The 26942-nt window shown below is 35.6% G+C and overlaps 2 protein-coding genes across 2 annotated transcripts; one reads left to right on the top strand and one right to left on the bottom strand.

The window, feature by feature from the left end:
* Positions 1-3343: 3343 nt before the first annotated feature.
* Positions 3344-14002, bottom strand: LOC113498593 (D-arabinitol dehydrogenase 1-like). Its single transcript, XM_026878663.1, has 9 exons — positions 13920-14002; positions 10534-10686; positions 10234-10358; positions 9697-9863; positions 9128-9325; positions 8099-8176; positions 7353-7446; positions 4304-4411; positions 3344-3486 (listed from the first exon to the last, which is right to left on the bottom strand). The coding sequence occupies exons 2-9, from the start codon at positions 10675-10677 to the stop codon at positions 3366-3368; spliced, it is 1035 nt and encodes a 344-aa protein (XP_026734464.1). The 5' UTR covers positions 10678-10686; positions 13920-14002; the 3' UTR covers positions 3344-3365.
* Positions 14003-16239: 2237 nt separating this feature from the next.
* Positions 16240-26940, top strand: LOC113498592 (lachesin). The gene is made up of 10 exons (XM_026878662.1): positions 16240-16377; positions 17257-17375; positions 19532-19654; positions 20275-20431; positions 21074-21173; positions 21725-21881; positions 22257-22363; positions 23378-23517; positions 25551-25677; positions 26596-26940. Exons 1-10 carry the CDS (start codon positions 16323-16325, stop codon positions 26615-26617), a joined length of 1107 nt encoding a protein of 368 aa, XP_026734463.1. The 5' UTR covers positions 16240-16322; the 3' UTR covers positions 26618-26940.
* Positions 26941-26942: the final 2 nt, after the last annotated feature.

The raw sequence follows: 26942 nt of genomic DNA, 5'->3' as shown, positions 1-26942 counted from the left end.
AGTGGCACAGTAACCTGCATTCGTACGGTCGTCGGTTCGATTCCGAACAATGCATTATAATCGATGAATTCGGTGAAAGTTTTTCTTGTTTATTCATCTCTGGCATTGCTTAACATATTTTGATTGTGTGACTCATGATTTTCGCTTTTATAATTTCGTTATAATTATAATTGTAATTTATTTGACCATTGAGCGACTTAAAACAGGAGTAGTATCTAAACGGCTGTATTTTAATTGTTACTTTATATTTTTTAGAGTTTCTTGATAATACGTATTTTATACACTAAGCACAAAAGGAAACCCTTAAGTCTCTTTTCAGAGTTCCGTAGAATATTTGTATAATCTTTATAAATTAGTATTAGTAGAATAATTGTATAATCAATTTTATAAAGTCGAATCGTTAGTCTTTTTTTTCTAGTTTGTTTGAACTGGTTAATCTCAGGAAGTAATGGTCCGAAGGGGAAAAATCTATCAGTGTTAGATAGCCCATTTATTGAGAAAGGTTACAGGATATAAACCATCACGCTATGATTAATAGGAGCAGAGTAGTAAATAAATATGTATGTTACAAACTATAGATCCGATTTTTATAAAAAGTCCTGGTTAAATATTCAAAACATCGTGGACAAAGTCGCGCGTAACACCTAGTCTATTAATAAACACATTATTATGATTCAGTATCCGTTATAATATATTATAATACCGTCCTACTAATAATATTAACTGCAAAGTTTGTGTGTATGGATGTCTGTCCCTCTTTCACTCAAAAACCACTGATTTAGACGAAACTCATTACACAGATAGTTCATAACCAGGATTAACATATAAAATAGTTCCCCGATTTTATGTACCCGTGAGATCATTTCGAATTTCTAGCGAGCGGGATCGCGGGCAACAACTAGTATAATAATAACGACATTATGAATCAGTATCCGTTACAATATATTATATTATCATTAATCAAATTGTATATTGTTACCAATATAAGTTGTACTATGAACGGCTGTAAAAAAGCGACAGCGTGGTATGTTGTGGAGTTTGCTGCGCCGTGTCTTCTTCACAGCTAGCGCACTTAGGAAGCGGTGAAGGGTGGGCGATACGGGGAGCTGTCTGTGTAACTTTAACATTCACCAACATTGAACATTGTACCAATATTATAATGCTGAAGAGTGTGTTTGTTTGTTGGAACGAGCTAATCTCAGGAATTACTGGTTCGAATTGAAAAAATCTTTTTGTATTGTATAGACCATCTATCAAGGAAGGCTATAGGCTATATAAATTCACGCTGCGACTAATACGACCGAAGATACAATGGAAAATGTGGAAAAACGGGAAAAAATATTCATCTTTGAGGGTTTCAAGATCTTCTAACCACGTGGACGAAGTCGCGGGCAACAACTAGTTTTTAATAAATGGATTTTGAGTTTAAGCTATTCAATAAAGAATGGCAGTGTGGAAAAGAGATGGCTCGCTACGCTATGTATCTCTCTGTCCCACGACTGAAATAATCTCTCCATTGAAAACGTCATGGTACGATGTTAGACATATTTTCGTAAAATTCACCGTTAAAACAGATAGATCTATTAATCATTGTTACATGGACTGTCAGAGGAAATACTTGTATATGCTGTGGCTTTGCTTGTGGTCATGATTTGTTTAACTCTTTCATTTCTTTAAGATAATTACACAATTGCGTATAGGACTCAAGATACAGAGACTTTAGTAAGATAGGCTAAAAAGATACAAATAATATCTAAACTAGATATCTATATACTAATATATAAAGCTGAAGAGTTTGTTTGTTTGAACGCGCTAATCTCAGGAACTACTGGTCCAAATTGAAAAATATTTTTGTGTTGAATAGACCATTCATCGAGGAAGGTTTTAGGCTATATAACATCACGCTGCAACTAATAGGAGCGAAGATACGATGGGAAATGTGGCAAAAACGGGGAAAAATATTAATCTTCGAGGGATTTCGTTCAAAAATTCCTAACTTATATCTTCTAACCACGCGGACGAAGTCGCGGGCAACAGCTAGTATATTTATATTGTAGATAATGTTTGCTACACATCATTAATAAAGTTATGACATTCGTTTTTGGGTTGCTATAGTCCACATGAGCAATTGTTTTGTTTTATTACATTAACTGGCCAGGTGATCCACTGAGTGACTCTGACTGCTCACGGGAGGTCCTGGGTTCGATTCCCATCGAGGAGAAACAATATTATGGAACAGTAGTGATTATGGTTCCGAATCAAAAGGCTAAAACTGTAACCCTGTTACTGAGGCACCGGTGACTGACGGGTTTCTGCCCGTTTAACACCTGACTGTATCTCAAGAACGGTGAAAGCTATACAGTTTATTTTTACAGATGAAATGTTCTCTAGTCTAGTCTCAAATCTAGTCAAGTCATGAATTTTAAGAGGGGGCATTTTTCTTCAGTCTTTTTAACGGAACCGATTTCATTCCAAAAAATCAAAATCAAAAGTTTTTATTTCAAGTAGGCCGTTTTCCAGGCACTTTCAAAATGGTGATGGCTCTAGTCGCGTTTTATCCTACTACTATTATAAAGGCGAAAGTTTGTAAGTATGGATGTATGGATGTTTGTTACTCTTTCACGTAAAAACTACTGAATGGATTTGAATGAAACTTTACCACAATACATCAGAATAACACATAGGCTACAATTTTTGAGGTTTCTAATGTGAGGTCGTAAAAAAACACATTTTTTGCGCTTACATTGCAAACGCTGTCTGAATCCTACAAGATAGATAGAAGGCAGATGTATAGATAGAAGGCAGGTATAAATTATAACTTATATCTTCTAAACACGCGGACGAAGTCGCGGGCAACAGCTAATCTTGTTCGTAAAGAAAACACATGCTTTGAATCGTCTTTCTTCAAAATAAGGTGTATAAGTACACCTTATAACGTTAGGAGGTTAAAATAAAACAAAATAGTAATATATTGATTTAATATGTATATTGATTTATTTAATTTGAACACAAAGAAAATAAGCTTAAAAACTAATCACATTATAATTTAAAATCTTTAGAACAGAGAACATAAAACCAAAATGAACTGTCAAGACATTCTTGAAGTATTGCTACTTTAAGTATCACGCTGACTCTGTCATTTCAAGGTGTAAAGCCGCGATAGAAAATAAAAAAAAGAGTGGGTAAACTATCTATTGACAAAATCAAAAATATTTTAAAAACGTATGATACAGAAACTTTACAAAATATTGCCGTAACGGACTTCCGTTGCATTGATGTCCAGTTACCTTCTAGTCACGGCTAAAGAAATTTTACATCAAAAACGTCTTTAGCTAAATTTTGGTTTAAAGATAGGCCTTTTTAAATTATTCATCAATGACCTTGAAGACAGCTTTGGCGACGCTTCCCTTCTTCAAGTCTTCAAGGGCTTCAGAATATTGAGAGAGACTGTAAGTCTTCACTCCAAGTTTATAATAATCCACGTACCTAGAAATTTGGAAAGATTCGATATTAAATCTTATCTTGATAACATATAAGAAACTGCTGAGCCAAACTAGATGATATTGTTATGAAACTAATGATAGCTATTTCACGTTGAATGAAAAAATAATCAATAAAATTGAATCATTTAGTTCTGAGGGAACATATATAGAAAAATACAGACGATTTGAGAAGCTCCTAGAAATCAATTGAAATTGACTCTTGCCACAGAATATTAAAAAAAATCAAGCAAAAAATCGGTCTTTAAATACGATTTTCTTGGCTAAAGTTAATTGATTTTTATGAGACCAATAAAATTGTCAAACATTTGTTCTGGGTGGGATCGAACCCACAACCTCTGGTATGGCAGTCAGGGTCACTAACCAGTTTGTAGGAATTTAAAATACAAGTATATCATGTACCCTAACATTGTATGTATTATGATGTATCACTGCTGCAATACCATGGTGTAAAATAAAGAATATTCTATTCTATTCTATATCTTTAGGAGATGGTAAATGATGGGAATATTAAACTAATATCAGATCTATACTCATATATAAAGCTGAAGAGTTTGTTTGTTTGTTTGAACGCGCTAATCTCAGGAACTACTGGTCCAAATTGAAAAAAAAAATTGGGTTGAATAGACCATTCATCGAGGAAGGCTTTAGGCTATGAACCATCACGCTGCGACCAATAGGAGTGAAGATACAATGGAAAATGTGAAAAAAACAGGGCAGGTATAAATCTTAACTTATATCTACTACCCACGGGGACGAAGCCGCAGGCAACAGCTAGTTAATTTATAAGAGAGAGAATTCACCTGCTTCCCATTGCTTTGAGCCAGCCAATGGCACTTGGAAAACTGAAGGGGTTGATTTTAACACCAATGATAGTCAACTCCTTGTTGTAAATCTGATAAGGGTTCACACTGTAACAAAAAAGAAGTAAATATTAAAACTGTAAGATTTGCCTTTACAATCTGTCCGTTTTACAAGAAACCTTTTGACATATCATAAAATTAACAGAAATAAAGTGAAACAACACGTTGTTGGTTTGATTCGATTGCTACCCGTCTAAAGGTTACTCGTAAAACGAACAGAGTAAGAGTATTATGCTTGTCTTGTCCCTTCGAAGGGAAATCTATACATATAATAAAATTGTAGAAAAGTGATTTCTGTACATTGAAAAAAAAATAAAAAAATATAGCAGGGGTTATTGTTATGTCGATGTCGAACCCAAAAATGTAATTAACTTTTTTTTTGTCTGTTTGTCTGTTTGTCTGTTTGTCTGTTTGTCTGTTCACGCTAAACTCAGAAACGGCTGATCCGAGTTGGATTCCGTTTTCACGAATACATTGTGGTATGCTTCAGTTATGTTTTAGTGTTTGTTTCATGTCAATCGGTTCATAAATAAAAAAGTTATGTGAAATTAAAGAATCACGTCGAACACTATTCTATGCTTATACATACATAGGCACCATAATCTCCGCAACTATTTGACGGATTTGGTTGAAATTTTGTACCGACATATTTAAGAGCCTGGCGCAACATAAAGACTACTTTTTACCGCGGGAAAACATCCTTTTCCCATGGGAATCGGTAGTTTATTGTTTTTTAACGCCTGTTTCGGTCAACGAACGACGTCGATCATTGTTACTAGATAGGTAAATTACAATCATTAATAGAATATGTTATAGCTACTTATTACCTTGTAATCGACTGGATTACCATGGGAAAAAAAATAAAAGGGCTCATCTAAATTCTTTCTACTTAAGTTAGTTTAGGCTGATATCATAAACTATAAGAATAATTTACCGAGGGAAATCATAGTACTCCCATGGGAATTAACAAACATTTTTCTTTTACGGCTGAAGGTAGTTTATAAGCTGTTGAATTTTAAGAATCATGTCGAACAGATTCCTTCCAGTTTCCCGTGGGTCTGAGATGTTATCCCGCGGTAAAAAGTAACATAAGTGTTGTTATTTCCAAGCCTAAACTAACTGTTTGCCAAATTTCTGTTCAAAATTCCAATCGACTTAGACCGCACAGAAAACCCTGTTTGTAATATTTCAAGAAACAGCGATAAAGCTAAGGTTCTTCGTGATTGCAGCCTTATTATATGGGATGAGTGCACAATGGCAAACAGAAAAGCAGTTGAAGCAGTAGACAGAACGTTGCGTGATATCAAACAAAATAACCAACCTATGGGTGGCATTACTGTACTTTTTTGTGGCGATTTTCGTCAGACTCTCCCTGTAATACCACGCGGAACAAGGGCTGATGAAGTTAGAGCCTGTCTAAAGAGTTCTCATCTGTGGCATTACATTATCCCTTTGCATTTGACTTTAAATATGCGAGCGCAAATCGGAGGCAATCAAAATGCTCAAGAGTTTTCCGAGTTATTACTGGAGATCGGTAACGGTGTGTATCCGCAAGAACAAGGAAAAGTTGTTCTCAATGAAAACTTATGCAGCAAAGTTTCATCAATACGAGACCTCATTTCAAAGGTGTATGGAAACCCAACGCAAATACTAACCTGCGAAAATTACTGGCTTTGCGAAAGAGCAATTTTGACTCCACGAAACGACCAAGCAGCAACAATAAACGCTGAAATTTTGAGCTTAGTTTCGGGGGATAATGTGGAGTATATCTCTATTAACAGAGTTATGGAAGAAGGAGAATCTACCAGCTACCCAGTAGAATTTTTAGAATCCCTTAGTGCTCCTGGACTACCAGCTCACAAAATAAAATTAAAAATCGGCGTACCCATTATGCTCCTTAGAAATTTAAGCCCACCAAAACTTTGCAACGGTACTAGATTAAAAGTAACAAATTTACAACGAAATCTGATAGAAGCAGAGATTTTAACAGGGTGCGGAAAAGGTGATAGTGTTTTTATTCCTCGGATTCCTCTCATTCCAAACAATTTTCCGTTTAGTTTTAAACGAATTCAGTTTCCAGTGAGCCTATGTTTCGCCATGACAATTAATAAAGCTCAAGGTCAGACTCTAAAAGTTGTGGGTGTAGATCTAAGTATCAGCTGTTTTTCGCACGGTCAATTGTATGTGGCTCTCTCCCGTGTTAGCAATTCCAGTAGCCTGTATGCTTTCACCCCCGATGGCTATACGTCTAATATTGTATATAGAGAAGCATTACAGTAAAGTAGGTTTTTTAGCTACCCAAAATGACCGATCCAAAATAAAAATAAGTACATATTAAAAAAAAAACGCTGCTCATAGTCACTATTCCACGCGAACGAAGTCGCGGGCACAGCTAGTAGAGAAATAAATAAGTGTTTTAGAACGTAATTTAGCAATCAATTGTACATACATATTAAAAAAGGGCTATTTAATAACTGGCAAACCTCCTTCATGATTGGATTTTTTACCATTATGGTATAACTCCGTTCTTACATACATAAATAGTAATGAAAATCCCTACTTCCCTGCTAATATTATAAATGCGAAAGTAACTCTGTCTGTCGGTCTGTCTGTCTGCCTGTCTGTTACGCTTTCACGTCTACACCACTGAACTGATTTTAATGAAATTTGGTACAGATATAGAGCTGACCTTGAGAAAGAACATAGGATAGTTTTTATCCCGGACTATTGAAGAGTTCTCTTGGAAACGCGATATAACCGACCTCGACGCGGGCGAAGCCGAGGGCGGAAAGCTAGTGACCTATATGAATGTATTTATTAAAAAAAAAAGTAATTTATGGAGTTTTTTGCCGGTTCTTCTCCATAAGAATGACATTTTGGAACCGTGCACCTAGCGCCACTACAGTCACGCTTTAAAAGTGCCAAGAAAATGGCCTGCTTGAAATAACAACTTCTGATTTTGACTTTGGACATATTATTATGTACTTACGTAGTGGTGTGGTTAGGGGGGCAGCATCCGAACAGAACGTACTTGCCTCCCTCCCGCAAGTAGTTGAAACTAATCTCCATGACTTTGCCGACCCCTGTGCCAAGAAAATCCTTTTGTAAAAAAATCTACTCCCGGTCTAAGGATGATAATCCTTGTCTAACGAGTTTCACAATCATTCAAGTCACATGCACAAGACACCCAAACTCAGAATAAGTGTTTGTAGATAACACAAATTCTCGCAGGGATCGAACCCTGGATATTGGATTTTGGCGAGATGTTCTATACCAGTCGGGTATCCGTGTATAGTGAAATACTATCTTGGGAATCTCAAGTTAATTAAAGCTAGGAGCGGTTGGTCAAGAGATGAGTGACCATCTACGTCATAATGACTTCCTACTTTTTGGGAAGCCACGATAAATTGTGTTTCCCGACTGTCATTCGTACATTTTTAATAGTTACGACAGTATGTCAGTGTGACAACCAGTTAGTTAGTAACAGCCGACCCTAACATACTTAGAAAATCGTTACTATGAAATACTATCAAGCGCATTCAAGAAAGGGGCAAAAAAAATACCATCCTTGTCTAGACAGCCTGTGTAATTGTCAGACAGACCAAATAATCGTCACACAAACATTTGTCCTGGGTGGGAATCAAACCCTTAATCTCCGGTGCCCATAGCTGTGAGAGCCTTTTCTCTTTCTTGTCGTGAGGATCTCAGATATAAGTTAATTAATTAGTTAATTACCTGTGCAATCAATGATGACATCGTATGTGTTATTTTCCTTCGCTAATACGTCTGGTGTGATTAGTCTGTAACCAGTATCTGAAAAAAAAACATTAAAGTTAGATCATATTTACTTTTCGATGTCAAAACTTTTTAGAGGTGTTGTACACTTTTTTGCGATGAGGAAAAATATAGTAAAATTGCTTTAGGATACGTGACCGTAACCATCATCGTCCTAGCCTTTTCCCAACTATGTTGGGGTCGGCTACCAGTCCAACCGGTTTCAGCTAAGTACCAGTGTTTTACAAGGAGCGACTGCCTATCTGACCTCCTTAACCCAGTTACCTGGGCAACACGATACCCCTTGGTTAGATCAAAATTATTACCTAACCATTCCAAAATATCAAAAATGCACAACGTATATTCAAGTCTTCTCTTCTGCCAGCACTCCTGGAGTGCCACCTTTCGTTTTTATTACTTTAGTAGCCAGAAATCCTTATGAATATAAGGTTAAAATGTTTGAATTTCAATTTCTAACAGAAGAGGATTATGATCGAGTTTGTTAATTGAGGATTCTTAATTTTACTGTAAGAAACGACTCCTCGATTCAGAATAACCCATAATAATTGATAACTCACAATAATGTGACTTTCTGCTGTTAAACAAATTTCTAAAATCGGTTCAGTAGATCATTAGGTTACCCCCTACAACGTCAAAATTTCCCACAAACTCTTATCTCTTTAAATCTAATATATAAAATTCCAGTGTCACGATGTTAGTTACCGTACTCCTCCGAAACTGTTCGACCGATTATGATGAAATTTTGTATACATATTGGGTAGGACTGAGAATAGAACAACATCTATTTTTCATACCCCTAAGTGACAAGGGTTGCCCACACTAAAATAATATATTTTATTTTTTGGACGAATTTTTTTGTTTTTATTTTTTTATAATGTGGCATTAAAAAATAAATACATCTAGAAAAAAAAAATCGGCAAAACAACGTTTGCTGGGTCAGCTAGTTATTAATATAAAAATCCTTCTCACCCAATCTCTTGACAATATCCAGTCTGGCAGTGTTCATCTCGGACACGGTGACCTCCCTGTGTCCGTGGTGGTGCAGCGTGGTGATCCAGAGGTTCCCGATGATGCCGGCCCCCACAACGAGGATCTTCTGCCCCACTTTGAGGGGGGCGGCGCGGTTGAAGCCGTGCGAGACGCAGGAGTAGGGCTCGCAGAGACCAGCTGTTAGAAAAAACTGTGTTATATTCTGTATTTAACTTTAGAAAATTATTTTCCAGGCACTTTCAGGTCATATAAGAAAATATTCATATCTGATATTTTTATTTAAACGGACTCCTGTATTAAGTAAATAAATCTTTAAATGAATTTTCTTAAACATTCAAGTCACAGCATATTTTATCAAAATCGGTCCAGCCCTTTTTATCGTAGTAAATTGAAATGTCATTGGGTTTGAAGCTACCCTGAAAACTTCAGCCTGCTAGCTTATCGGGAAGTGCCTCAAACTTGAATTACAAAAATCCAACCGGAACGACAAACAAGAAAAGTGCTTGTTTAAAAACATGGGAAAATTGCGTCCACCTTTATTTTTTTACCTTGTTCCGTAGTGATTTCATCTGGCAGCACGAAGATTTGTTGCTGTGGCACGACAACATACTGCGCCCAGCCTCCGTCCTTCCAGATCCCGATGGTGCTGTTGATACCAGCTGTCAGACAGTACTGGTAGTTGCCGTTGTGGCAAAAGTCACAGAGGTTGCAAGACCTGGTGATCATTGGAATGTGAGAATTAAATATTTTTTTTTCAAAGTAATTTAATAAAGTAACTACCCCTTCCATGATCTTGTTCTAATAATTTATGTAAGATTTTGAAAAACAAGAGTTAGTGGAGTGCATATAAAGTACTAAAGACGTAGATGATAGTTTGTGAGTAGCGACATCTATGGACGAGTAGCTCAACTTCTGCATTCTATCAGACAGGTTATGTTGCCATCTGTTGTGAAGTAGCTTAAACATTAGACTTTCTACCAAGTTTTTTACTTTCACACAAAGACACTGTATTTAAAATCTGTCTATGCAATTCGTTTTCCTGTTGTGGGTTTCTATATATACTGAGAGTATTTCTTTACACTTACTTGTTGGGGTCAATAGCAACTTTCTGTCCTACTTTATAGATGGAATTCTTGCCGATAGCGTGAATTACTCCAGAAGACTCGTGGCCCAAAGCTATCGGGTGAGTCTTGATAGCTGGGAATTCTCCCTAGAATAAGACAAAGTTTAAGTTAGGTATGGGCTGACATTACGATTTTATTTCATTTATTTTTAATTAGAAAACATCACGATGAAAAACGTCAAGCGTCAGATATCTAACAACGCCATCTATCGCGGAAAAGCAAAACTAAAATTCCTTGGTCTAGTTTTACACTATTATTTACCTGAATAATATGCAGATCTGTGCCACATATGCCAGCATAATGGACCTTTACAATGACGTCATCATCGTTTGTTATCTTTGGCATGGGATAGTTCTTCTCATATTTGAGCGTGAGGTTACTACCATCAAATACAACTGCTTCCATATTGAATATCTGAGACAACATAGTAAAAATTAGTATACTTACATATTTAATTACATATATTATAAGGTTACGTCACAAGATGTCTCATGATAATAAGACTGCACAGATAGCCGAGTGTTTGAGGTCACCAAGCCAAACACTAGGACAAGCTTTTGTGTGATCCCCGAATGCTTGTCCAGTTTTTGGGTGTTTTTGTGCATGTGAATAATGTTTGTGAAACCCCCCGAGACATTTTGAACAAGTCGTTTTGTTGAACAAAGATAAACACGATTACACAAAAATGAATGGCTCAAATAAAATGTAATTGCTCTATGTTTCGTTTTGATGGTTGTCATAAAAAATTGATAGATAAATAAAGTCCGCGAAATGCACGAACTACACAAAACTGTTCAGAACCAGTTTTGTATATTTATAAGTTACTTTAAACCCAAAATACTACGAGATCCTCTTTCGAGCTCGTAAACATTGCTAGAAATCACCAATCATTTCCATTTTTTTATCCTATTTTGCAATATTGAGTGTCATGTAACATTATTATCATAATTTAGTGTTAAAAGTGTATCTTGCCGGTTCTTCTCGATAGGAATAACATTTTGGAAACGCGCAACTAGTCACTACTGAAACTTTTTGAAAAGTTAGAGGACAACGGACTATTAAAATTTGATATGAAAATTGAGATTAATATATTTAGATTCAGTCAAATACCCTATTGATTTTTCTGTTACAATAACAAAGTACCTACACAACAAATATTATTATAAACATAATATACATAGATAGTGTAATCAACAATTTATCTTCTTAATAAACACACTTTATCACGTGTATTCAACAGTTATAAACATTGGTATTTAGCAGATAGCTATTAAATAAAATATTCCGTTATTATTTTATAATGCCTATAGTTTTTATCTTAATTTTTATGATAGTGCAGTTTTTTTTTGTGTTATTGACAAGATAAGATGCGGGATTTGATATAGGTATATATTATTGTTAATTAGGCATTTATTTTTGACAGCTGAATATTGATTAGATGTTCTATAACCGATTCATTTTTATATTCAATTTGTTTTCGGTGTTTTCGATAGTAGAGTATGTATATCTAGATGTGTCTTTTTTGTCAATTTTTTTATTTGTTGGCTTTTTATTTTGCGACAGTGTATTTATAGTGGTATAGTTCACCCTTTTAAGTAGATACCAACAAATGCAGTATAGAATATTCATCGATATGTCGATAATATAAAAACATTTATTTATGTTTTTTAGTTAAATTTCGAAAAACTCGAGTCACCTGCGTTTTTATAGAAATTTTCACATGTAATAGAAAAATAAAGGCATTTTTAAGAGTGGAAATCGTATGACCTTGAGAGGCCAGTTATAAATCACAACCTCGCCGCTTCACGTCCTAGGTAGATAGACTAGAATGACTAGATAGATAGAATATAGAATATTCTTTGTTGCGCACCACATGAGTACAGGATTTTACACAAATGAATAGTTACATTGTACCACAATGGGCGGTCTTTTACAGACAACCTTTGGATAGTTTAGTTTAGTTGTCTGCGGTGCACCGAATGAAAATAATGTGTTTTACTTAACAAGAGTAAATAAAAGTATCTAACAACAAATTTAAAAAATCATAATACATTAACTTATCACATCATTTTATAGCATTTAAGTGTGCAATATTATTATAGGGCGCTACCGCCTTACAGTTATCAAGTGTGTTTTATTACAGGTGTTTAAAAGAGAGAGCACTACGCTTTGTATTGCGCTGTCACGTTTCATTTTTAAAGGGTAAAGAAACCCGGTGAAAAAAGCCAATTTTATGACTGTCCCAGTGTTCGCTCAATTTAAATAAATAAATAAATATTCCACAACTTTCACACAACGCCATCTAGTCTCAAACTAAGCAGAGCTTGTATTATGAGTACTAGACAACTGATAAACATACAAGTATATATTTCTAAATACATACATAATATAGATAAATTACACCCAGACACAGAACAAATGATCGTGCTCATCACACACACATTTGTCCTGGGTGGGAATCGAACCCACGACCTCCGGTATAGCAGTCAGGGTCACTAACCACTAGACCAACAGGCAAACAATTTCAGTACAGAGTTTTATGTTATATGACATAGGTAGTAAAGGTTTCGGGTCGAGTCTGGATGAGGCTAGCCTAGGACCGTAGAAATTAGCGCGAGAAAGGGGAGGACTATGCCCAGCAGTGGGAGGACAAAGACTGTGGTGGATAGCGGCAACAGAAATATAATAAATCGTTTGTGATAAATTTATTTTTCTTGTAAAACGGTTCAAGAGATACGGAATGGTGACCCACGGCTTAATAGAAAGACAGAGAGACTTGTGAGTAAGTGATAGAATTCCGTTTTCTCCCTTTAAATGACTCCTCCCGGTATGAATTGAGCGGAAAGGAGTGTCAGACTACTACTGACTAAAACCCACCCATGTTCGTTCCTTTGCCCTTCATGTACCGGGGCCACGGTAACCCTTTCGGTCAATCCCGCTGCTGGGTTAGACACCCTAAAAATTTTAGTCTGTCGTTGTCCAGTTACGTGGTCACCCTTTATTGAACTGTGCAGTAAAAACATTCTTGATCACAGATCTTGCTTTAACCAAAACCAAAATTATTTTTTGGTTGCTCACTCTTTCTCTTCTCTTTACTTATTTCTGAAGAGGCTAGACTGATTTTGGCGGGTGTTTTATTGGCAGGTATTGAAATAAGGATTAGCTTACTTTATTTATGGTGTTAAATTAGACTCGGACGAAGTCACAGTTATAGCTAGTTTAATATAATATAGTAATATATCCTGGGACAGCTCACACACGGTTATCTGATCCCAAGCTAACCAGAGCTTGTGTGTAACCAGACAACTGATAAACTTACTTATATATTTCTAAATACATACATATTAAAGATAAATTACACCCAGACACCAGAACAAATGATCTTGCTCATCACACAAGATTTGTCCTGGGCGGGAATCGAACCACTAGACCAACAGGCCCGTCAAAAGTTTGTAATAAAGACAAAACATAAAACTGTAAATAATTGAGTTTTACGAACTCTAATTGTAAGTTAAGTTTTATACTATTTATATACATATTTACAAAATTAAAATACATAAATATTTTATTTATTTTCGACCCCTTATCTTTGAGTAAACTTTGATCCCTTTTCAGCCTTTTTAAGTGAGTAAATAAACAAAACTTACGTCGTCTTGAAGTCGACACCGATTCTATAATGACAACTTGTAAACAAGACACATTGTCATAGGTAACATGTCACATTATGTAACTAAGATAATATCGACGTGTAACCATTATTGCTGTAGGATAACCATGATTTTTAATAAATAGATCTTCAAATAGACGAGTGAAACTCTAAGGAAAATAGAATTGATTAAATGTATGATACGACGACCTCCGTGGTCGAGTGGCGTACGCACCGGTTTCAAGGTGTCGCTAGCTCTGAGGTCCCGGGTTCGATCCCCGGTCGGGTCAATGTAAAAAAAACACATTTCTACATTGCCTCTGGTCTGGGTGTTTGTGGTACCTTCGTTGTATCTGAATTCCATAACGCAAGTGCTTTAGCAACTTACTTTGGGTTCAGAACAATGTATGTCATGTTGTCCGCATTTAATATTTATTTATTTATTAATGATGTCGGTAAAGAGAGTGAGGAGCTCGAGGCTAAACTATAACTGCATAAGTGAATCGATCAGAGTTTAAGCTACGCTTGATCCGGTTGGTCCCTCGATAGGTGAACATCTTTGTCATTAGAATTAAGAAGTTCTTCCGTGTTACGGAAGGCACGTTAAATTGTGGGTCCCGTCTGTTATTCATACATCTTTGACAGTCGTTACAGGTAGACAGAAGCTTGAAAGTCTGACAACCAGTCTAACTAAGGGGTATCGTGTTGCCCAGGTAACTGGGTTGAGGAGGTCAAATAGGCAGTCGCTCTTTGTAAAACACTAGTACTTAGCTGAATCCCATTAGGTTAGAAGACGACCCAAACATAGTCAGGAATAGGCTAGGATGATAATGACAGTCAGTTAGTCTGACAGCCAATCGAAATCCTATGGTTTTTTATTCAATACGAGATCAATACTATATTTGTTTAGGTACTTAGAAAAGGTGAACAATCTGATAAAAGATAATCTAAATCTTGGTGTGTCTTTTTACACAAACACAAAAATTAAAAAAAAAAATAAGTTCGTGATCCATTTGCAACTCTTATTTTAGACAAAAAGACACATACAGATTGGAACAAATTAAAAATAACTTCGTTATGTTAGGTATTGCTTTTCTTGGACCCAAAATGTGGTCAGGTTAATAATACATCATTGACAGGAATACACAGATAACTGAGTGGAAAAGGTCACCACGCCAAACCCATTGAGCGCAACGATCGCCTGCCTCGCTGCCCCGGGATCGATCTCCGCGTAGGATATCGAACCGAGGATCATTTGTGAGATTAACGAATTATGTTAATAGCAGCCGGGACCCACAATTCAACGTGCCTTCCGAAACATAGAGGAACTCGTTATAACAAGTGTAGCTTAACCTGTGGTCAACCAACTTGTGCATTTATAGCTCTCAAACTATAACTAAAGATAAAAGAAAATATTCTATTTAAATTACTAATTGTTTTAACTCATAATTCAATGTAAGTTTACAGTCACAATCGCAGCAATGTCTCACATTTGTCAAAGTTCATAGATACTCTAATATGTCAGATAAAGTTTATCATTACTTAATTGCTATGTTTTTAACAAATATGCGCAATCAGATACTATAGATCTCACTTGGTTTTCGTAGAATTTTATTGGAAACCGACAAAATACTTTACAAATAAAAAATCAATTGAATTAATAAGTATTTTAAAATAAAGTAGAGATTATTTTAGTAAGTGTATACTTTTCTTGGTGCTGGTCGTTTTTTTTTATATATAAGCAGTGACAATTAAGATAAGTGCAAATCCGGAATGACCAATTTTTATGTATATACTTGCGTAGCTATGTGTTCTAAAAAAACTTACGATATGTTTTCCTCCATGATTGTAATTTTTTTTTTGCAATATAAGCTAGAAATAGAGACTTCACAACCTAATTAAATACACTTTTTGGCTTAATTATTTATCGATCAAGAAAAAATATTAAACTGCCATCTACCGAACTAATACACAAACGACACAAGTAATTACGACATCTTGTGTCGAATAGCACAAACTGTACACGTAGACTGCTTTGCTGGCAGAGCATTCCGTGTCACTGAATTATTTTATTGAATAGTTCGTTCATTCTAAACTTGAATGAGTTTTATGAATGTAGCCAAAATTTTACGAAATAATTTAATAAATAAAGTAACTGTTTATTTTTTAATTAATGTGTTGTACTAACGATCCCTAAAATCAAATCAAAATGAATAATTAAATCATCTTTAAGTTATTATCTTTAACTACAAAATTGTTTTATTCAATTCGAGCTTAAAACTTTTTTATATGGCAACATAATAGACACAAATAGAGTCATTCATTCACATTCAAACAAACCATTCAAACGGAACAAAAAAATACTCGCGTTTCGGTTGTTGTTGTAAAACAGTGTTAGATTACGATGGCGTTTACAAACTTAATAAATTTAACTCTACTGTTGTGCTTTACAACGATTGGTAAGTGAAATTCCTGGTATAATATATAAAGGAACAATTTTGGCATGCTAAAATGGCGTAGTTTAGCGTACTTTTTTGGTCCACGCCTATTTTACGAGTGATATTTTTTCCTAGTTTTGACACACCCATCTCGTTTCGTTGATCATTATAAACTAGTTTTGTAAATCAAAACTAAAGAATAAGCTATTGATGTATTTCCTTACATGTTCTAAATATCTTATCTTTTAAGTAAAACAATAGAATGACGAAAAAATATTTAAACTAGCGCGTCAATATACGTCCGAGTACCTTTTGTTAATATTATTGACACTTACATGCAAATTAAACTGACTTCAAACGGATCAATGGTCAAATATGACGTAAAAATTACTCACAGTCCTATATTTTTATAAATTTAGTTGATGATATGTGCGTAACCTTTTACGAAAAATTAAACAATATCAAATTATTGTTTTGATTTGATTATTAATTACGGAATGTTTTTAATGTTTACCATGACTTAAATGATGAAAGTAATAATATTTCAGTTTCCTGAGGAAGAAATGACTTTATGGTTTCACTATTTTAAAAGTTCTATCTCTAAGACTTCTATATTTTTGAAGTTTTTGTACTTTACTACTCTGTTAAAAAAGCTATTTTTATATGATTCCACATAATGGTAAGGGTAAGGGTTGGATGAGCGCATTCAAGAAACTCTTTTATCAACGGAAAGCCACAATCTGACCTCTTATAAATATTCATTAATTGTTTAAACTAAAAAGGGCTGTTATATTTATCATTGTTTTACATTAATTAATGTTTTTGACATAGGTCCATACAAAAAAGTCGAATTCACAAATATCTACTTCACTCTAATACAAATTCCAATTCTTATTTCAGTATCATCACAAAGAACTCCGACTATATCACACATAACACAAGAACAGATCCGTGATATAGGAAGTCAAGTGGACTTGGACTGTTCCGTCCATTACGCCCAAGACTTTCCAGTGATATGGGTATGTATTATAAAATAAATCCTGCAAGGAAACTAATCCTTCAATTGCATGTATACCAATTCAACATTCATGAAATCTTTTGTTGGTACAAAAAACGATAAAGAATCTGAATCTAGCACTTGTAAAACAAGCTTCACCTAGTTTGGGACTAGATGGCATATTGTAAAAATTGTGGAATATTTTTATTATTTGTATCTTCATGGCAAGACACAAGCATTTTAAATGATTACATAGGTCCGTTATACAGAGGCCTTAATTATTATCAAACTATCTATAATGATAAAAAGAAACTTTTATAAAACTCATTATTTTTTCCTAAGAAATCTTCCCAACAACAAATGCTACTGACTGTCAATACATTTAGGCTAAAGTTCACATTTGATAAAAGTAATTAATGTTAATGTTATTAGCACAAGATACTGTATAAAGGCTTGGTGTTCAACTGAGTAAAGGATAAAATTGCATCCAATAAACAAATAAAAGAATACTTACTTGCTTACTAATATTTAAAGCAGAAGAGTTTGTTTGTTTGAACACGCTAATATCAGGAACTACTGGTTCAATTTGTTTTTTTTTTGTCTTGAATATGTAGACCATTCACCAAGGAAAGTTTCAGGCTATATACCATCACGCTGCGACTAATAGGAGCGAAGATACAATGGAAAATGAGGAAAAAAACAGGGAAAATTATTCATCTTCGAGGGCTTCCGTTCAAACATTCCTAACTTATATCTTCTAACTACGCGGACGAAGTCGCGAGCAACAGCTATGAATATATATTTTTTTTCAATTTGAACCAGTAATTCCTGAGATTAGCATGTTCAAACAAACAAACTCTTCAGCTTTATACATTAGTATAGATTTATTATTATAATGTACTTACTAATACTCCTTGAACAATATCACAATGTTTAAACTATCAACTAGTCAAATTAGAAACTTCTAAACCTAAAATGGCTTAACTGTTAATTACAAAATGTAATGACTAGCTTAGTGTTAGATCATGGTCTGTGACTTTACTGATACACAATTGTATTGTGACTGACTGTATGAAATGATTTGATACCTACACCTATGTAATGGGACAATTTATAGATTCATTAATTTTTGTCTCAGGGTTGTCTATTTGGCGATGTAGAATTGTTTTATGTAATTATATAGATTGGCTTTTTGTATCTTTTGGTTAGTGGTCCTGACTGATATATCCGAGGTCGTGGGTTCGATTCCCACCCAGGACATATGTTTATGTGATGAGCACGATTATTCGTTCTGTGCCTGGGTGTACTTTATGTGCAATATATGTATATCTGTCAGATGTATAAATCAAAATACCCAAGAACTTGTGCTGTAAAAGCAGTGCTCACATTTCATTATTTTATATAAACAGTAATCAGACTCTGACCTTCATTACCCCCCCCCCCCTTTAAACCCTTATTTCCAGCTAAAAAGTAGCCTATATCTTTTCTGACAGACAAATACTTTCACATTTATAATATTAGTATGGATTATACATATTAAACGGTTTTATTAGTTTGTTGTTAAGTTCATCTAAGCGCAGGTAAGCGCGGTCTCACTTAAGCGCAGGTATATATTTCGAGAGAACTTTTTTATTAAAAAACTATATTTCTCCTTAATTCTTAATGTTCAGCCCTACACCGTGTCTCGTGTAATAAACTGACAGCGAAGTTTCGATTAATCAGTGCATGTTGTATCAAGGACATGTATTTATATACCTATGATCAAATAAACTATAACGACTCCCGCACTAGGGTATTCACTCTTTGTAACGCCGGGGGGTTTCACAAACATTCAAATCATATGCACAAAGACATCCAGACTCAAGACAAGCATTTGTCGATCACACAGATGATTGTCTTACGCAGGGATGGAAACCGCGACACGTCGCACACACTGGGTTTGGCGTGGTAACCTCAAACAATCGGCTAAACATGCTGTCGTATAATTATCATCTTAGGAGGCTCTCGTTAGGCATCTGGACTAAGAGTTTCATTAAAAAGCGCTACTTCTTGACACGGAACGTATCGTGAGGAGGTTCCTCTCTCTGGAGCCCTAACCACCGGCAGCTTGGGCCCTGTTCCCGTTAATATTTTTTGCTATTTCAAATATATGTTGTTAACTAATAATACTCTTTTCAGGTAAAATACGATCGCTACAAGACGGTGGAGTCCATCCCCTTATCCAGTAATGCTGGTCTTATCATCAAAGATTCCCGATTCTCTCTCAGATTCGACGATGCTACTGCAACCTTTACCCTGTCGGTAAGTCTGTTTATAAACTGCACCTCGAAAACTACTTAGCTCAAACTGGTGATACTAGAACCTCGAGATCATCATAATCGGCCTAGCCTTTTCCCAACTATGTTGGGGTCGGCTTCCAGTCTAACCGGATTCAGCTAAGTACCAGTGTTTTACAAGGACGGAACTGACTGGAAACTCAAAATAATTTGAGAAAAAGTTCCAAAGCTAAATGTCGCATCTTATATGGATCGGCTGAAGGTCTGAAGAACCAGCGACGGAAAAAGAGGGGTGTTATAAGATGACGTGTGTCTGTATGTGGCATCATAGCTCCCAAACGGATGCGAACTGAAATTGAATATTGATGTTTTAATCAAGGAGTATTTCCCACATTTAACTGCTAATGATGATTTGTCATAATTGTCTCTGGTTTTAACATACATTACCATAATCATAAATCCATCAGTAATTTTGTTAATGTTTCTGTCACGGCTAAACCGCAAAGCCGATTTTTTTGAAATAGTAAGTAAGGACAACTTTAACTGCAACTAAAGTTAAAACCTACATTTTACCGCGATAATCAACCTAAACGCATGCGAAACCTAACAAAACTTAGTCACTAATCATTACTTCTCGTTCATTAGATTAAAGATATTCAAGAGAACGACGCTGGCTGGTACCAGTGCCAGGTTCTCATGTCCATCAGTAACAAGATCACAGCGGAGGTGGAGCTGCAGGTTCGACGCCCGCCCATCATATCTGATAACTCGACGCGGTCGTTAGTCGCTAGCGAGGGAGAGAGTAAGTGTTATCCTATGACTAAGTCTTGGGATCCTACCACTAACCGAAAAATCGATGTGGTATTTGAGGTTTTGTCCCATTAATAATATCCCACTACTGGGCAATATGCAAAAAATATCCTATTATATGTTAATCCTGGTTATAAACTATCTTTGTACCAAGTTTCGTCTACATCCGTTCAGTGGTTTTTGCGTGAAAGCAAAACAAACATCCATACATACAAACTTTTGCTTGTATAATATTAGTAAACTAGCTGTTGCCCGCGACTTCGTCCCCGTGGGTAGAAGATATAAGTTATGATTTATACCTACCCTGTTTTTTTCACATTTTCCATTGTATCTTCGCTCCTATTAGTCGCAGCGTGACGGTTTATAGCCTAAAGCCTTCCTCGATGAATGGTCTATTCAACACAAAAATAATTTTTCAATTCGGACCAGTACTTCCTGAGATTAGCGCGTTCAAACAAACAATCAAACTCTTCAGCTTTATATATTAGTATAGATTCAACACAAAAATAATTTTTCAATTCGGACCAGTACTTCCTGAGATTAGCGCGTTCAAACAAACAATCAAACTCTTCAGCTTTATATATTAGTATAGATTAAAGTACGTATTTATATTTTTTTTGTTTTTCATCTTCAGGTGTACAAATGGAATGTTACTCGGGTGGTTTCCCGCTGCCGAAGATCTCTTGGCGTCGTGAGAACAACGCCATCCTGCCGACCGGTGGCTCCATCTACAGGTAGATTAATTTATATCCTTGGTCCTTGCAAGAGTAATGATTTTGAACTCTCAGCGATCTTTCTTACATTGTTATAGAAATAATGGTGTGTGAAAGTTCGAATTAATGGTAATAAATAAGTATATTAAGTTTAAATCTAGTTAATTTAAATCAATCATGAAGACTGTACGGATAGTCGATTGGTTGAGGTCACCACGCCAGATCCACTCTACGCGATATGTCGTGGGTTCGATCACCGTGTAGGACAAGCGCCTGTGTGATCCACGAATGCTTGTTCAGAGCCTGGGTGTCTTTGTGTATGCGACTTGAATTGTTCTAAAACCCCCCACGATACGAGGAATTAATAAATAGAAAGAATCGTAAATTCTGCTTAACAGTCAGTAACGAAACAAAAAGATATTAAAACTCTTTAGACAGTAAACCTTTTAAGAGTGTAAGTATAAGAATACCTCTAAAGACTCACTGAATATATCGAAAATTTGTTAACATCTTCTTTTCTAATCCACTTTATAATACAAGCAGAAACTAATCACATTATTTCCATTCAACAGAGGAAACATCCTGAAAATCGCGGCTGTTCACAAGGAAGACCGCGGCACATACTACTGCGTGGCAGAGAACGGTGTTGGCAAGGGCGCGCGCAGGAATATCAATCTAGAAGTCGAGTTCGCGCCCGTAGTCACTGTGCCTAGACCTAGACTGGCTCAGGTATGATGTAACCCGTAATAAAGTAAAGGAAATAGATCAGGAGTGTGTGTTTGTGTGTTTAAACTTGCTAAAGACGTATTTTGGTGGTTGAAAAGATGATAAAGTATATAATTTAATTATTTTATACATGCGTCATAATTAATTATTCTATATCATATACTATGCGTCGTCGTTTTACGTAGTTTCCCCTGCTCCTAAATTACCGTTTAAATGCATTCAATAAAGTTTTTTTTTGTGACATTTTTATCAAACAAAAAACGCTGTTTATTTTAATTTAAAAGAACTATAACAACAATTACTACACCACCCATAATCATCACAAAACCAAACCAAGATCCTCTCCAACATGATAATAATAAACTCATCACATTATAGGCCTTACAATACGACATGGACTTGGAGTGCCACGTGGAGGCCTACCCGCCGCCCGCCATCACCTGGCTCAAGGACGAGGTGCAGCTGTCCAACAACCAGCATTACAGGTAGACACACAACCATCGTGTACTTAATCCACAGATCTTCTAATATATAAAATTCCCGTGTCACGATGTTAGTTACCGTACTCCTCCGAAACGACTTAACCGATTTTTACCTATTTTATATGCGTATTCAGTAGGCCTGAGAATCGACTAACATCTATTTATCATACCCTTAAGTGATAAGGGTTGCTCACACTAAAATTTTTAATTTAATTTTTTGGACGAAATGGTTTGTTTTTATTTTTTTATACTGTAGCTTTAAAAAATACATACAACTAGAAATAATTTATTGGGCAAAACATCGTTTGCTGGGTCAGCTAGTATAAATATACAATAGATGACACAAGTATCACGATTTGTATTGGAACCAAGCGTGCCGACTTTTTACCACAGAATTTACTGATAATATTATTTTAAAATGACTTACCTGTGATATTAAATATGTTCTTGCCTTTGAGTACTCGAAATTTTGTTCGTCCGGCTACGACACGCGCGGGCACGGAGTAGCGGCGACCATCCTGGACACTTGGTTGGCGTTTAGACACGCAAAGTTACATGCATTTGCGGCATCTATTGTATAATTATATCTGTAACTCAATCCTACTAATATTATAAACGCGAAAGTTTGTATGTATATTTGTTTGTTTCTCTTTCACGCGAAAACCACTGAATGGATTTAGACGAAAATTGGTACACAGATAGTTAATAATCAGGATTGATTTATAGAATTAGAAATAGAGAGTTTTTATCCCAATTTAATGTTTCCGTGGGATTTTTTTCGATTTTAAGCGAGCTTTCACGCGATGAAAACTAATGAGTCGAACGATGAGATTTATTGGAACCAAATGACAGCTCAAATGAAAAAAGTAATCCACAAAATTGGTTCATCCAATCCGAAGGTCTGAGGTAACAAACAAAAAACAAATCCCGACGAATTGACAACCTCTTCCTTTTTGAAGTCGGACAACAGATCCTCCAACATAATTTATTTATGTTAACATTCCTGTTATCCCCCAGAATCTCTCACTTCGCGACCGCTGACGAGTTCACGGACACGACGATCAGAGTGATCACAATTGAGAAGCGCCAGTACGGTATCTTCAAATGCAAAGCTCAGAATAAGCTGGGGACAGACGAGGGACAAGTTGAATTAGTCGGTGAGTGGATAATATTATTAATAATACATTTTAAAATAGTCCTTAAATCCTACCACCTATACTTCAAGTTAGATTGTAGGAGTGGTACAATTTAAAATAGATATTGCTCTAAAGAATTGAATCCTTGTGAGTAGGTGTAAAGTGGGGTCGATCTACTGGCTCCTATATTTATCTATTCATCTTAATATGCAGGTTCAGAAACACCCAATTCATACCATCATTCATTTCATTCAAAAGAATGATCTGGTCACTCCATAAATAGCTACTAATATGCCTTTGAATATTCGAGTAAATAGTACCTATTATTTCTGAATACAGTGAATGGTAGTTTAAATTGGGTGTTTCTGGATCTCTTCTGATCCAGAAATCCCAATTTACACCTACTCTTGTGTCGCGATAGGTTTCACAAACATTCAAGTCACATGCGCAGACTCAGGACAAGCATTCGTGGATCACATAAATGCTTGTCATATGCGTTGATCGAACCCGCGATACGTCGCGCTCAATTTCTGGCCTGATCTATAGCACTCGGCTATCCGTGCTATCAAAAGGCAGATGGCGCTAGTGTGCCGTCTCGTTTTAAGAATAGTCTTATTTTAAATATTGGTGACAGGTCTGTTGAATAATTGCTCATAAACCTATTTATCGCTCGCTAGCTTAGCGTAATACTATAAAAATATTAAATCGAAGCTATAGGGAAAACTATATGTAATTCCGCCAATGTTTACTTCATAATCTACAAAATAAGTAGTTTCTATTCGTTGACATAACTTTGAGGATAATTTATTATTAATATGATGCAACGGTATACTCACGCGTATTGATCGCAGTGTCAGCTCATGATTAAGGATTCCGGTTGGGTCTGAAACTAGTCGGGCGATCCCGATTAATACACATGGTTAAACTGTTGCATCATTTAATAGACTAAATTCATGTATGAGATCAAATTTATAGTTCCTTCTATTTTTATTTGCTTTTTTTTAGCAATAAATGTAATTTTCTCTTACACTACACAACTATAAAACTCATAATGCAGAAAAACTTTTAATTAATTAAACAGGGGATATTGTAGATAGGACCTTTTCTCAGATAAATTACTTTTGTTTCTTGCCAAGGATCAGAATGTTATATGTTTAACATACAGCAATTTAGTTAGATAAGTCACAATTAAAGTATTCCTCATATTGTACGTATGTGTCGCGACTGATTTTGATATCTCCGAATGCTTTCTTGAATGTGGTGTGAATGGTATCTGGTCTTTGTTTTTTTTTGTGTGAACGAGAATGCTGTAATACCACCGACATTAGTTACCAGGATAAATTATTCTGAAACACTACACATCAATTATACAATTTTGGTTTACCTATCTAAGTTTCTAAAAGGCTGATTATTTGCTTTATATTTTAGATTAGATTTTACTGTTTTATATTACACTGTAAAGTCACTTAGAGATCCCATTAATAAATAAATCAATAAAACTTAGTAAAAGCTACTCCCGCGGTAAGGAATTAAATCCATGTGTCGCGGGATTTTCAAGAATATTTAAGAAGACTCTCCGAAACCATCCGTGAATCACATAAACGCTTGCACCCACTTGACAGCAGTTATCCATGCAGTTATCAATCTGAACGGCCTTTTGAAACAAGCCATCAAATATCTTAAACAAAACCCTATTTATTATTAAGAATACTGCTTTTGTGCAATGAATATTCAAAACGCAGTGTTTCCATACAAAGTTACAAGTTCTTATGCACAGAAGCAATATTTAAACTCATATGCAAGATTGATACTCAGCTTAATGACTATCTAAAATGTCTATTTATTTGTTTATTCCACTTGAAACTGATATTTACAGAATGACTTCTAAGAAAATAACGAATATATATTTTTACGTTAAATAAAATAACGTCCACAATATTCTGCTGTGTCTAAACTCGTCATTCTGCTGTGCGTCGAACTTGCATACATTTGCATTGCATGCCTCTTTCGTATTTCTGCATATGTTGTTAGCATGCTTATTATGTATTGCATAGAGTCGATAATCCCGGTGTGTCCGCCCGCGTGTGGCACGGCGCGCTACGCGGGCGCCGCCTCGCTGGCCCCCTCCGCCGGCACGCTGGCGACTCTCCTCGTCATCTACGTAGCGTACGCCGGACGAAGGTGAGTTGTACTGCCTTTAGTAGCCCCTAGACAACTTATATTCCTCCAAGCTAGCAGGAATCAGAGTTTAAACGCCCCTAGACCTCTGACGTCGCGATATCAGAAGTCTACGGGTGACGGAGGACGAGTCTTGGCAGCGGGACTGTCCGAGAGTTACCGTGCCCCCGGTACACGAAGGTCATCAGGCAATCATTTACTTTGTAGTATCATAAAAGCGAGTCTTTCGAAAAACTTGTCAATTTTAGAACCTCCGACTTTGAAGTCAAACAGTTATCCTATTAAGTTACTCATGAAGCATCGCTCCTATATATTGAACGGACAACTCAAACCGTTTCAATTGGCAGAAAGAATTGTCATTTCCATACATTTGATCAGTTTGATATATAATTGTTTGTAAAAACACAGGTATAACTTATCTAAGGGCTCTGAGTATTCTTGTTGTACGATTGTTTTTGTGTTGTTTTTATTTGCATTAATCTTGAACTTAGCTTTTTATTTGCAATTTTTATTATTGTAAACTATTTTTTTTGCATTATTAGCCATTCTTAGTTTCGTCTGGTAACAGGATTAGAGGCAGTCATCAACGAATTTTGATGATAATTATCGGATTTAAAGTAATATTTTTATGCATGCTATAATATAAAGTTGTTTAGCTGATTTCTAGGTGTTTATCAACTGTTATTACTTGTTTTATATAGGTAAGTTTAGCAAAGAAAGTTGGTGAACAAATGCACATTGACTAACAAACAAAAACCAAAAAAAAGCTTGTAAATCTATAATTTTAGTATTCTGGTAGAATCCTGATCCTAGTTTTTATTTCTAGTCCTTTTACTAAATTGTGTAATTTGTTATACTAACAATCATTCACCTAACCAAATAGAATATAGAACTATTCTATATCTACAAAAACCTTTCCAGAATCGCCAATGCCGGACATTAACTACCCGGGTTTGAGGCCCGACCCGCTCGTGTACGGATATCCGGGTACCGGGAGTACCATCACAGCACATATCGTGATAACATATCTATGTATATTTATAACTTTGGTCTAAATATTGTTAAGATTTTCAGACATTGGTGAGTTAGATGTAACACAGTACCATGGACGATTTTGAACTCTAAGTCATTGACCTCGGGAAGAAGGGAGAGCGATTGGTGCATTTAGTCATCAGATCGTCTGCGGTTTAAATTTTTCCATTGTATTAATTGTAAAATTAATTGATTACAAAAAATCTAAAGACCCACGTTTTTTAAATATCACTGCA

Source organism: Trichoplusia ni, chromosome 11, assembly GCF_003590095.1.
Source record: "Trichoplusia ni isolate ovarian cell line Hi5 chromosome 11, tn1, whole genome shotgun sequence".
NCBI classification, from domain to species: domain Eukaryota; kingdom Metazoa; phylum Arthropoda; class Insecta; order Lepidoptera; family Noctuidae; genus Trichoplusia; species Trichoplusia ni.
Note: the sequence above shows the minus strand (reverse complement) of the source record. Positions and strands in the feature narration are given on the sequence as shown.

Coding starts and splice junctions, on each gene's coding strand:
- LOC113498593 (XM_026878663.1), bottom strand. CDS start 10,677: ATGGAAGCAGTTGTATTTGATGGTAGTAACCTCACGCTCAAATATGAG. Junction 9,864..10,233: donor GTTGCTATTGACCCCAACAA/GTAAGTGTAAAG, acceptor AATGATCACCAG/GTCTTGCAACCTCTGTGACT. Junction 3,487..4,303: donor CTCAAAGCAATGGGAAGCAG/GTGAATTCTCTC, acceptor CCAAATTTCTAG/GTACGTGGATTATTATAAAC.
- LOC113498592 (XM_026878662.1), top strand. CDS start 16,323: ATGGCGTTTACAAACTTAATAAATTTAACTCTACTGTTGTGCTTTACA. Junction 22,364..23,377: donor TCCAACAACCAGCATTACAG/GTAGACACACAA, acceptor GTTATCCCCCAG/AATCTCTCACTTCGCGACCG. Junction 23,518..25,550: donor GGGACAAGTTGAATTAGTCG/GTGAGTGGATAA, acceptor TGTATTGCATAG/AGTCGATAATCCCGGTGTGT.